The following is a 13,596-nucleotide window of genomic DNA, read 5'->3' on the forward strand; positions in this document are numbered from 1 at the left end:
ATTGTCAGAATAATGATTATATAGGTATTAATTAGTACTTTTGTTATAGTAATTTAGGAACAGTTTAATATTTTATTAGCATTTTTCTTGCTAAAAAGATTCTGTTGTTCTTATCTCAAATTTAAATTTAACCAAATTTAAACATTTACTTTAATTAAAGCAAAGGCAAAAATTTTGTTTTGTGTTTTAACCCAAATTAAAATATATAAAGATTTATAAAAATCATAAAAAATGTAAATTGTAACCAAAATAGTAAATATCAAAAGTAATTTTAATTAATTAAAACTTAAAGTAATGGTCTTAAAAATAACTTTAAAACATATATAGTAAAAGCTGCAATATCCACTTCATTCAGTATGAAGAAGCTGTAAATATATTATATATATATTTATATGCACACTGTATATATATATGTATAGTATATATGCATTTGATTATCATTATCATTCATGGTGGTTCTGAAATCCATTCTAACCCCTACTTTCTCTTCTGATCCTTTACCGGTTTTCTGTTGTGGCGATTTGCGCCACAACCACCTGATCAAAGCACCGTGCTCTCCCTACTTTGATGGATTAAAGGCCAGAATTCCACATGACCGTCATCATCAAGTTCTTCCATGTGAACACTGAATATAATGAGGACTGACTGAGGTCATTTATGCTGGGTAGAATGCCTAGATGGGGCTGGGTGGTCTCGTGGCCTCAGAACCCCTGCAGATTTTTTATTTCTTCAGCCGTCTGGAGTTGTTTTTTTTTTTATGTTCTCCCTGGCCATCGGACCTTACTTTTATTCTATGTCAATTACTATTGCCTATTTTTATTTTTCAATATATTTTGTCTTTTTTCTCTTTCTTCATCCTGTAAAGCAGTTTGAGCTACATCATTTGTATAAAAATAAGCTATATAAATAAATGTTGTTGTAAATGTCTGCTTCAGAAAGAAGTTATTTGTCATATACTTTTTTAAAAATTAAAATTATTGCAACTAAGATAAATATCCAAAATGAACCATGAAACAATATGCTAGAGATGCAGTGATTGATAGTCAATTGATAAGTAATGTTTATTTGCAAAATTCACAAAAGCATTTTTCACAGTGAATGCGCTGTGTTCAACGAACATTTTCTTAAGAAATTTGTCATGTGGTCGGCTTAGGAGAACATTTTTTTTTCCAGATGCCCTATGATGCTTCTCAAGGCCAATGTGGCATCAAAGGGCTATAGCAGCCATGCACTGAATTTCACACATGCCTACTGTAAGGTTGTTGCTGGCATGGCCATTGCTGTGTTGCAAGAACACAAGGAAAAGGTGAGATGCACCGAAACCACAACCCTCCCACTCTGTCTACCAAACAGTGCTGCATGATATTTTTCCCTGTCTCTATCTGCACTCATTTCTTCCACTCGTGGTTGTTTTGATCCTTGCCTAGGCTCATTGATTGTTATACAGTATATGGGTTGTCAGTGAACTTAAAAAGGTAAAATGTGTGATTAAAAACACTACCAGATTTACATTCTGCTTGCGTTTAAAAAAAAAAAGTTGCTGTATTACTAGTACTGCCAAAAGATATATAATACTGATCACTGTGCGGCCCTGGAACACAGCATTACATTGCTAAACATGCATGCAAATTAGCCATGTGCTCAGCAATGATCTTAAAAAAAAAGACTTAAAGAACCCTTCCCTTCAACAGACAACACAGGATACGTCTGTGAAATAATAAAAACAAAGCATTTATTACTATTTACAATGCCTTTCTTTATTTGTGATATGAGAAGAAGGGACAAAGTATCTGCACAGATACATGGGAAACTAAAAAGAGGTTTCTGCTGTTCCCCGAGCCGTCACTTCAAACAATAATCAAAAATTTTATTTATCATTATCAATTTGTTGTATTTTATTTGTGGTGTTCGTTCTGTATGCATCTTTTATTGTTTCAGGCATGGCAGCGCAGTGGTTGTTAGCAGACCTTTCCCTACCCTCAGTGAAACTTAAAAGGCCACTGCACTATTATAATCCATTTAAGGCTAGTTCAGTTCTTTTTCTCTATTGACTTCAATGCATTTCGACAGTTCTGTAACGTTTGCAAGCATTTTCGTTGCTTCACTAAAAATTGATCAGATTCTACCTACTGGTACTGTACATCCCACAAGTGCCGAATAATATAACTACCTGGTTGATGGAGAGTCGGATATTGCTGCTTTTGCTATATTTTAAAATACATATGAGATGTATATTAATATGCTGCAATTTTTCAGTTTTTTTAACAAAAGAGACAGCTATTACATAAAAAATACATTCAGAGGAAAGACAAAAAACATTCTTTACTAGTTGTTTTAACAAACTGTATTCATATAATTGTTTATGTAATACATTTCTATACATTATTTCTTAAATTGAAAATACTAAATTTGACACATTGTAAAACAAAAACGTAAGCAGATAAACTACATCTAAGACTGCTGACAGTAAAATAAAAATTTAAGCAGATGAACTACCTTTAAGACTACTGACAACTTAGAATAAAAAAACTGACATACTATCAAAATAGCTGGTATCATCTTCAGACTCCAATTGAGGGATAAATTCAGCTTTTTGCCGTAGCAGACTGTTCCAGTCCAGGTTGTGAAAAAACTGATGTTGCTTTACTTCATATGCTCCCCCTAAACTCATTCAACATAATACAAAAATGTCAGAATTGATGGTTCATAATATGATGATGTTTACATTAGAATATGCCAATCCTATGTTCATGTAAAAGGACGCAATAAATCTCAGTGCAGGTAAATACACAGTATTTTTAAATAGTTCAAAAATATACCCAGCCGAAAACCGTGCAGCTCACCATAAGTGCTATGGCAATGCCAAAAGAAAAAACTACTACATACATTGCATTTTAATAGTCTCTCCATTTTCAAATTGAAAAATACCTACATTTGTTTTAACATTTACTAATATTTGAGTTTGTAGCAAATATACATTATATGAAGTGAACGTGTCATCTGAAATTCAGACTTTTAACAGGTCAGTTAACTATTTGTAAAGCTGTGTATTGACTATTTAATACTTTGTAGTTTCCATTTTTACCTTTTTTTTTTTACTCTTTAAGCTATCATTCTTCTTATATAATCCTGTTTAATTTTTTGCAGAGCATTTCTATATTAGGAAGCCAAAATGATATGGTGAATTTTGTTCCAATAAGCAATAGTGTAAAACATGCTTTTAAGAATAAATTAAAAAATAAGACCCAATAATTAAGAAATTCTGTCTTTTAATTTTTTACAGGCCCATTTGAAGTTTGCCACTGAACATCCGGGAAGTACATGTGCATTCTTGAGCAGGAGGACCTTATGGACACTGCAGGATTTCAATCCATTATGTTGTAGTGTGTTACCAATGGTGTCCTTGGTGACTGTGGTCCTAACTGCCTTCAGATCATTAACAAGCTCCTCCCGTGTAGTTGTGGGCTGATCTCTCACCTTTCTCATGATCATTCTCACCCCATGATTCAATATCTTTCATGGAGCTCCAGACTGAGGGCGATTGATGGTCATTTTATATTTCTTCCATTTCTGAATAATCGCACCAACAGTTGTCACCTTCTCACCAAGCTTCTTGCTGATAGTCTTCTAGCCCATTCCAGCCTTGTGCAGGTCTACAATCTTGTCCGTGATGTCCTTTGATAGCTCTTTGGTCTTGTCCATGGTAGAGAAGAAATTGATTCTGTGGACAGGTGTGCTTTATATACATAATGAGCTAAGATCAGGAGTATCTGTAATTGATTGATTGATTGATTGATTTACTACAATCTGTGTGCCACATGGGCACACAGCCAATTTGTGGGAGCCAGAATTCTGGCAGGGTTGTAGGGGTTCAAATATTTATTTCACTCAATGACATGCAAACCAATTTATAACTTTTATGTAATGTGTTTTTTCTGGATTTTTTGGTTTATATTCTGTCTCTCTCCATTAAAATGAAATGACTATAAAAATTAAAGACTGTTCACTTCTTTGTAAGTGAGCAAAAGTACAAATTCAGCAGGGGATCAAATACTTATTTCCCCCACTATACATGTATCTACTATTTTCAATAGCTCTCTCTGCAGGCTAACTTCTGAATCCTGATCACCACTTAACCTCTAATATTCAGTCTTCTTCCTATTTATCTTAATCCCTCTGTCTTTCAAAGCCATTTCCATTCTTCCAGCTTCCTCTCCACTTTCTCTTTTCTGGTTCTACACAACACAATGTCATCAGCAAAAAAATACAAAAAGGTAAATATTCTCTGTTATTCAGTACAGCATTAGCTATTTAATCTTTTTCCTACATTACTTTTGTTTCTTATGCAACTGTGCTGGCATTTAAGATCCATTCTATAAGTAATATGTTCCTTTTAGTTGTGCTATGACATTTATGCTTTAATGCAATGGTGACTAAGCCTAGTCCTGGAGGGAAGTCTCAGTGGCTTGAGTATCTGACAACTATTATGCATTACTGCTATTATGCATTTTAAAGAAAACAACTGTAAAAGTGGCACTATAATTAAATGAAATTGATATTTGCAGAATTGTGTTCAGCTACCTTATTAAAGAGACATGAATTTTAAAGCAGGAAGAACGGTCCAATTAAGAAACTCAGTGAAGAGAAAGACTCCTGCACTTGGGGACAAGGATCAAATACACCTACTTTAATCTTAAAAGGGTTCTCTTGCTTCTAGCTTTGCAAAAGTCATTCCTGAACTATGTCTATCTACTCACCTATCATGCAAACTTCCCTATCTTTTTCTGAATTCAGTTTATGGGTATATATTTCCGACTTTGGAAAGATAGAGAGAGAGAGAGAGAGAGAGAGAGAGAGGTTGGGAGCATGCACTGATACAGTGCGCAACACCTAAACGAATAATTTAATCTTTGACTTTAATGCAAGGTGAAAATGTGTTAAGAGCAAACAATTGGAATGCTATAAAAAGGGCTAGGTGGCCATATGAGGATGATTAGTCTTTTTTATCCATCCATCCTCTTACGCTTATCCAAGATGGGGCCGCGGGGGCAGCAGCTTGAGCAGAGATGCCCAGACTTCCCTCTCCTCGGCCACTTCTTCCAGCTCTTCTGGAGGAATCCTGAGGCGTTCCCAGGGGCTTCCTCACGGTTGTACGTGTCCAGAACACCTCGCCAGGGAAGCATCCAGGAGGGATCCTGATCAGATGCCCAAGCCACCTCATCTGACTTCTCACGATGCGGAGGAGCAGCGGCTCTACACTGAGCCCCTCCCGGATGACTGAGCTTCTCACCCATCCTGCGGAGGAAACTCATTTCAGCAGCTTGTATTCGCGATCTCGTTCTTTCGGTCACTACCCATAGCTTATGACCATAGGTGAGGGGTAGGAACGTAGATCGACTGGTAAATTGAGAGCTTTGCCTTATGGCTCAGCTCCTTTTTCACCACGACAGACCGATGCAGAGCCCACATCACTGCGAACACCGCACCGATCCGCCTGGCGATCTCACGCTCCATTCTTCCCTCACTCGTGAACAAGACCCTGAGATACTTGAACTCCTCCACTTGGGGCAGGATCTCGTTCCCAACCCTGAGAGGGCACTCCATCCTTTTCCGGCTGAGGACTATGGTCTCGGATTTGGAGGTGCTGATTCCCATCCCAGCCGCTTCACACTCAGCTGTGAACCGATCCAGAGAGAGCTGAAGATCACAGCATGATAAGGCAAACAGGACAACATCATCTGCAAAAGGCAATGACCCAATCCTGAGTCCACCAAACCAGACCCCCTCAACACCCTGGCTGCACCTAGAAATTCTGTCCATAAAAGTTATGAACAGAATCGGTGACAAAGGGTAGCCCTGGCAGAGTCCAACTCTCACTGGAAACGGGTTCGACTTACTGATGGCAATGCGGACCAAGTTCTGACACTGGTTGTACAGGGACCGAACAACCCATATCAGGGGGTCCGGTACCCCATACTCCCGGAGCACCCCCCACAGGATTCTCCGAGGGACACAGCTGAACGCCTTTTCCAAATCAACAAAACACATGTAGAATTGGTTGGGCAAACTCCCATGCACCCTCCAGGATCCTGTTAAGGGTGTAGAGCTGGTCCACTGTTCCACAACCAGGACAAAAACTACACTGTTCCTCCTGAATCTGAGGTTCGACTATCCGACGGACCCTCCTCTCTAGGACCCCAGGAGTGTGAACCCTCTGTAGTTGGAACACACCCTCCGGTCCCCCTTCTTAAATAGGGGGACCTCCACCCCGGTCTGCCAATCCAGAGGCACTGTCCCCGATGTCCATACAATGTTGCACAGGCGTGTCAACCAAGACAGTCCTACAACATCCAGAGCCTTGAGGAACTCTGGGCGTATCTCATCCATCCCTGGGTCCCTGCCACCAAGGAGTTTTTTGACCAGTTCGGTGACCTCAGTCCCAGAGATGGGGGAGCTCACCTCCGAGTCCCCAGGCTCTGCTTCCTCATTGGAAGGCATGCTATTGGGACTGAGGAGGTCTTCGAAGTACTCCCCCCAGCGACCCACAACGTCCCAAGTCAAAGTCAGCAACGCAACATCCCCACCATACACAGTGTTGATACTGCACTGCTTCCCCCTCCTGAGATGGCGGATGGTGGACTAGAATCTCCTTGAAGCCGTCCGAAAGTCGTTCTCCATGGCCTCCCCAAACTCCTCCCACAATCAAGTTTTTGCCTCAACAATCACCGAAGCCGCATTCCGCTTGGCCTAACGGTACCTATTAGCTGCCTCCAGAGTTCCACAGGACAAAAGGGTCCTGTAGAACTCCTTCTTCTACTTGACGGCATCCCTCACTGCTGGTGTCCACCAACGGGTTCGGGGATTGCCACCACGACAGGCACCGACCACCTTACGGCGAAAACTCCGGTCAGCCTCCTCAACAATAGGGGCATGGAACATGGCCCATTCGGACTCAATGTCCCCCACCTCCCTTGGGAGGTGATCGAAGTTCTGCCAGAGGTGGGAGTTGAAGCTACTTCTGACAGGGGACTCTGTCAGACGTTCCCAGCAGACCCTCACAATACGTTTGGGCCTACCAGGCCTGAACGGCATCCTTCCCCACCATCAAAGCCAACTCACTCATCATCAGTTGACAGCTCTGCCCCTCTCTTCACCTGTGTATCCAAGACATCTGGCCGCAAGTCCGACGACACGACCACAAAGTTGATCATCGAACTGTGGCTTAGGGTGTCCTGGTGCCAAGTGCACATATGAACACCCCGATGTTTGAACATGGTGTTCGTTATGGACAATCCGTGATGAGCACAGAAGTCCAATAACAAAGCACCGCTCGGGTTCAGATTGGGGGGGCCATTCTTCCCAATCACGCTCTTCCAGGTCTCCCAGCAGAACAAGGGAGTCCCTAGAAGCTATGTCCTCTAGCAACCCCTCCAAAAAGGGTGGGTACTCCAGACTGCTGTTCGGCGTATACACACAAACAACAGTTAGGACCTGTCCCCCCACCCGAAGGCAGAGGGAGGCTACCCTCTCATCCACCGGGGTAAACCCCAATGAACAGGCTCCAAGTTGGGGGGCAATACGTATGCCCACACCCGCTTGGCACCTCTCACCGGGGGCAACTCCAGAATGGTAGAGAATCCAGCCCCTCTCAAGGAGATTGGTTCCAGAGTCCAAGCTCTGCACCGAGGTGAGCTCGACTATATCTAGCCGGAACTTCTCGACCTCGCACACTAACTCAGGGTCCTTCCCTTTCAGAGACGTGACATTCCATGTCCCAAGAGCCAGCTTCTGTAGCCGAGGATTGGACTGTCAAGGTCCCCGCCTTTAGCCACCACCCAACTCACACTGCACCCGACCTCCTTGGCCCCTCCCATAGTCTTTTTTAATTAAAATTAAAATTATAAAGAATGAAAAACTTCTGACTTGGCAGTTACAGTTAAAGTGAAGCATTATGCAAGCCTAGATTCATGGAAATTTGATTCCTTCTGCTCTATTAACATCTGTTATCCTGTTTTGTTTTGCTTGTGGAGTAAATGTTGGCAGAAAGGACTGATCAAATCAGCCATAGGCAGGCATGAAAACACCATGTCAAGGCTAAACTGAAAAGGTCCATTTTACAAATTCAAATTATATATTAGATAATATTCAGTTAGGTATCCCTTTCCTCTATGTTAAAATCTTCTATTTAGAGACAGATTTCTAAATAGTCTATCCGTATTATCATAAACATAAATTTGAATATGGAGATGAAACAGTGTGTTGGAGTAAACTTTGCAATCATATATATATTGCTACAGTCATTTTCCTAAAGCACAATTTTCCAAATACTTAAAGATTTGAAGTGCAGTAGGACTTTGCAAACTGACTAGTGGTTGTTGAACATAATGAACACAAGTTGAAAACTGAAAAAGCGATTGGGGTAAAACATTCTTTTTAAAAGAGTTTGAAATTGTATTATTACCTGTCCCAAACCTTTCTAAAGGGTTTTGTCTTAACAATAATGTGATCAGCTCTTGAGCATCTGGAGGTAATGCTTCTTCACCTTCGGGCCAATTGATTTCATCTGTTTGCAAGCATAAAAATATACACACGTACTGAATTAAGCAACATCAAAAACACAGCAAAAGAAGTTAATTAATCTGTACCAAGTAAGCTTTTAATGTTAAGGTTTAAAGTAACACTTCAGAAAAATACATTTAAAAAAGTAAAGCTATTGTCTAAAATTATTCAAGTGCTTGTTTGTAAAAAATGTATAATGCTAGCAGAATGCGTACAATAGAAAATGTCACTGCACAAGAAAGAGCATTTTAAAAACAAATGGAAAAAAGTTTTGTATTTTAATTTCATTACTTAAAAGCACAGATTAATTTTTTATGAGGAATTACACAGCAGTGCAATATGTTTGTTTTAGAAACAATTTCATTTTTCATTTAGTCGCCAGCATTTTTTTTCCAGAATGCTAGTTTATTACAATGATTAACAGGTTATTAAAATACTTAAACACATGCAATTTAGTTTGCTGTCTGTACTTGTTTATCCTCTTCTCTTGTTACAGCAGCTGTATAACACACTATTTAAAGTACATGATCATTCTGCAGCAGCAGGTATTGTACAGACCTACACACTAAGGTGTGCATACATTCACTGCTTATTTTTCTATTCCTTTTCTTCAACAGCTCAATGTATTTTATATAATGACATTGTTTACAGTTGTCTGAAATACTGAGATATGTTTCCAAATTGAGAGGTATAGAATTGTTTTTGTAGTAAAGCTGCATTGTTCTCCTTACAAAAGCATTAAAAGTATTAAAACATTTTCCCACTGGCTCAATATTAGCACCTATTACTCCAGCTGCACTGTTAAGGGAGCAGCTACAAATAAGGGCTCATATGAAGATCTTATGTAGTATAGCCATTACTATAGTAAAGTTCTACTAAAGTATATTAACTTAATTTTTCTTCGGGGAAACAATTATTTAATTACTGAAAGAACTGTAAAGCTCTACAGTATTTATTAGGATGAACTGTAATCTTGTTTACCTTTGTAGAATCAAAGGTACTATTCAATAATAATAATAATAATAATAATAATAATAATACATTTTATTTATCTAGCACCCTTTTCAGATATTTACTATAATATGTTAGATTTCCAGGCAGTATCCTGTGATAGCAATAACTGTAAAAGGCGCTGCATAAAATAAAGCTTGGCTACAATATTACTTATAATAATTTGTTAACAAAAATAGGGACTATAAAAAACCAAACCTTAATAAAGTTACTATTGTTTACTTCATCATAATGTCTTCATGATACAAGGTTTGTTTATAATAATTCCCTGAGTTGCTCACTGCATTACAGTTTAAAGTAAAACTTAAGTAAAAAACTTGTAAACGGAGACTCTGATTTTTAAAAAGTGGCAGTTATTAAAGCTTTCTTTCACGATTTATTTAAATGATGTTGACACTAGGCACAGTGAATCTTTTTCTTTTATATTTAGCTTATGCATTAATTAAGTGTAAACAGACGTTTGTATAATGCCAAGTGCTGTTGTGAAAAGTGCCAACAACATTAGTGAACCTTCTAAACATACGCTCAAATGAATAAAAAAAAAAAAGTAAAAAAGAATGAAATCCTCTTTAGTTTTATGAAGAAAAAAAGCAAAACTTGTATGTATTTGCATACACTTACAAAAGATTGCCTCAGGATGTGTAAGGCTAAGCAATTAGAAAATTGAGTTATTTCCATGACTGTCTAGCCAGCAGCTTGTAGTGCAAAATTTAATCAGATTTAGAAGTGAAATATTAATATGTATGTGAACCCTGAGGCAATGGCAGCATATCCAAGTGCTAGCTGTTTTCTTTAATTACCAGTCAATTCCCCTGCCCTTTAAAACCTTGCTGTGTAACAACTACTAAAAGAAAAAAAGCCCATAAAATTGAAGGGTAATCTATGCTCAATACGTATTTAGCACACTCTGCATTTCAGCTGGTTAAGATGAACAACTGGAAGCCAATATACTGTAGCTCAAAGCTTACATATGAAAATGCCAACACAAATTTGATTCTTTACATAATGAAATTCCTCATGCATGACTTGCACACTGCAGTTACGGAAACATACCATTATGCAAAAATAATTGGAATTTCATTAAGTCCCTCAATTTAAGGGGATGAGCAATAGAGAGCTGGGAATTTATGCAATGTTCAGGGAAGTCTGCAAACAGCAGGTAAGACTGATGGGAAGTCAAATTAAATACCAGTTAGCTTGGCTGCTACCCTGTTTTAACCATACAGTCAGCCCAGAGGCCTGTTTGGGGAAGTTATTTAATTTAAATTCAGAAAGAACAGATGTTAAATTAAAAATACCTTAACCCTCACCCTCCTCCCTCACAATTTACTTCTGGCCTACTTGCTCAAAGACATAATATTAACCTTCTGGATATTTACTAGTTTTTTTTAATTATTTGATTATCTAATAAGTGTATTTTTAAAGCAGACACAAGGCTTCCAAAGTCATAGCAAAAATGAGTTTCATAATTTCTTATTAAAAAAATCAATTATTATGAGGCACTATATGTATTTAACATTGACATGATATAATACATTTCTCTAACCTTTAAGCATAGAATAAGAAAAAAAAATAACTAGCAGTTGAGAAAAATTTCTAAAAGAAGGTACTGATGATTACAAAGCCACAGGTAAAACAACTAAAAAGGGAGTAAGGAAAGATGAATGTGTGTCATCATTAAAGATGCTGAAAAGTAGCTTCAGGTATTAAAAGAGGAACATAAGGGACTTGTACATAAGTTACTGTTCAGCAATGTTCCATGTTAGTAGCAGGACACAAATAATATATATGTATATATATATATATATATATATATATATATATATATATATATATATATATATATATATATATATATATGGAATTTAGAGTTGGAGTTATTTGGAAACTTCTATTTGTGTAAATGTAAGTTTAATATACTTTACTGCAAAATTGTCATAATGGGCATGCAGTATAAGGACAATAAATACTTGCCACTTATAACTTGTCCAAAAAGATCCTCTGGAGTCTGGGCAAAGAATGGCACTAGCCCCACCAGAAACTCATACAAAATAATTCCCATTGCCCACCAGTCCACTGGTTTGCCATACCCCTGCCTCAGAATGACTTCTGGTGCAATATATTCTGGGGTTCCACAAACCTAAAACACAAAATCATGATGTGCAGATATTCACATTATTATAAACAAAAATAGTTATGATTTCAGCAATACTTACATTAATAATATATATTACATTATTATATATTAAAATAAGAGAAATGACACATCTTTACAAAATAATAAATATAGTTTATTACAGTGTAACAGAGAGATGCAACATCTTTAACTAGGTCACTGTAGCTGTTATATTGTTCAGGAAGAAAATAATTAACGTTAGATGTGAGGTCATTGCCATAACACCATGTTATGTGACTACAGATATCTCTCAGCAAAGTGCATTAGTTAATGAACAGAAGTAAAACAATTGCCTTGTGCATAATTGTAAGTATTATTCAATTAAAGATGACACACAAGTTACAGATCCAGCAAAAAGCACATAATATGATGTCACAAGTTTGTCTTAGAATAAAGAGACCAGAAGGTTAATGAGGATATGAATTCTGCTGCAGCTGTACAGTATGTAAACATAGGATGAAGTGCTTTTAGGATAGGTATGGCTCATGGATAAACCATGAACTTTTAGCTTTAACAGATAAAAACAGAAGACCCACGTTCATTGATTTAATGTAGTCTTCAGTACATCCCTGACAGATGTTGCCTACAAAGTACAAAAAGGAGGAATGAAGTTGTGAAAAAATGATATCCAAGAAGCAGACATTTCGTGTCTTATCTGGATGAATTCACAATTAAGTCAACACATTCCACTCAGCAAAGATGTTCGATCCACAATAAAGAGAGAGCTTCTTGTGCTTTCCTTGTATGACAGTTGTTGGCCATTGTAAGAAATTTGTTCATAACTTAATAATTTGCTCCCTATGATAACAGGTCTAATAGAGTATAACAAGGAAAAACTGGAGAAGTTCCTAAAGTGGTCTGATGAGCTTGAGAGCCAAGAAAGATACTGCAAACTCATAAAGATAAGATATGCAGTCTGAGTGGTCATGAGCAAAGTGAGAATCTCACTTGTGTGATGCTCCAGGGACCTACAGCCATTGTACTCCTTTGTCTTCCAAGACAATGATGATAATAACCGAGGATGAACTAGTGCAAGTGAGGGCACAAGTTTTAAGGTGTGTTCTGTATTTATTCACAGCAAAACAAATAGCAAACAGTGTCCATAACATAAGACATGGATGGTAGAACTCATTTCATCCATGTTTTGAAAGACAATATGAAAGCTAATGATAATGAGAATAGCGTTGTTCCGAACCAATCATGTGCCTGGAAAAGAGTTACAGCCTTGTCAGGTTGGGTTGATGCACACAGCATGGAGCTTGCAGCAGCACACATGCTAATGTTTGGGTTGCAGCAGCTGCACATAAGGATTGCGTAAGGAGTGGGAGTCACATAAAAGAGAAAATAACAACAGAAAATGTAAATGAAAATCCAAAAAAAATCAGTGCTACCAAAGGAGACGCCCCAATGGACCCAGCAAGTCTGACAAGAAGCACTGCAAACTGTGTTGAAAGCATGTACCCACAAAGACAGGTAATACCACTAATCTTTTGTACCATCTGAAGTAGTGCTATATTTAGAGCACACACAATGCAAGACTTTACAGTCCCAGACCTGAGAAAATGCCGCACTAATGGGGATTTCTTTTTTTTTTTGCCATGGAGCATAAACTGACCACAAATGAGTGACTATGTCAGTTTTTTTATGCTCTCCTTCATTTACATTTAAAAGCTGCTTTAATTTGTACTGAGGATATATACAGAATGTTTTTTGTCTATTTATTTTTGGGTTTGTTTTCCAACCATTTAAAACAGTTTAAATCTACAAATGAAAACATACAGTATAGAGGTAGTTTTTTGAGATTTCTATTTTTTTTTACCAATACCTATTTTATGTATTTGGAACTGACC

The 13,596-nt window shown here is 37.8% G+C and overlaps 1 protein-coding gene across 6 annotated transcripts in view; it reads right to left on the minus strand.

Moving 5' to 3' along the window:
- mast4 (microtubule associated serine/threonine kinase family member 4) overlaps window positions 1-13,596 on the minus strand; it is a 454,258-nt gene that overhangs the window by 20,037 nt on the left and 420,625 nt on the right. For all 6 annotated transcript variants that reach the window (XM_039758648.1, XM_039758649.1, XM_039758651.1 and 3 more), the window contains 3 exons: window positions 11,545-11,710; window positions 8,462-8,563; window positions 2,539-2,661 (listed from right to left, as the gene is read on the minus strand). In XM_039758648.1, coding sequence (XP_039614582.1) covers window positions 2,539-2,661; window positions 8,462-8,563; window positions 11,545-11,710 — 391 coding nt within the window. The remainder of the gene's footprint in view (window positions 1-2,538; window positions 2,662-8,461; window positions 8,564-11,544; window positions 11,711-13,596) is intronic.

This window comes from Polypterus senegalus, chromosome 7 (assembly GCF_016835505.1).
Source record: "Polypterus senegalus isolate Bchr_013 chromosome 7, ASM1683550v1, whole genome shotgun sequence".
Lineage (NCBI taxonomy): Eukaryota > Metazoa > Chordata > Cladistia > Polypteriformes > Polypteridae > Polypterus > Polypterus senegalus.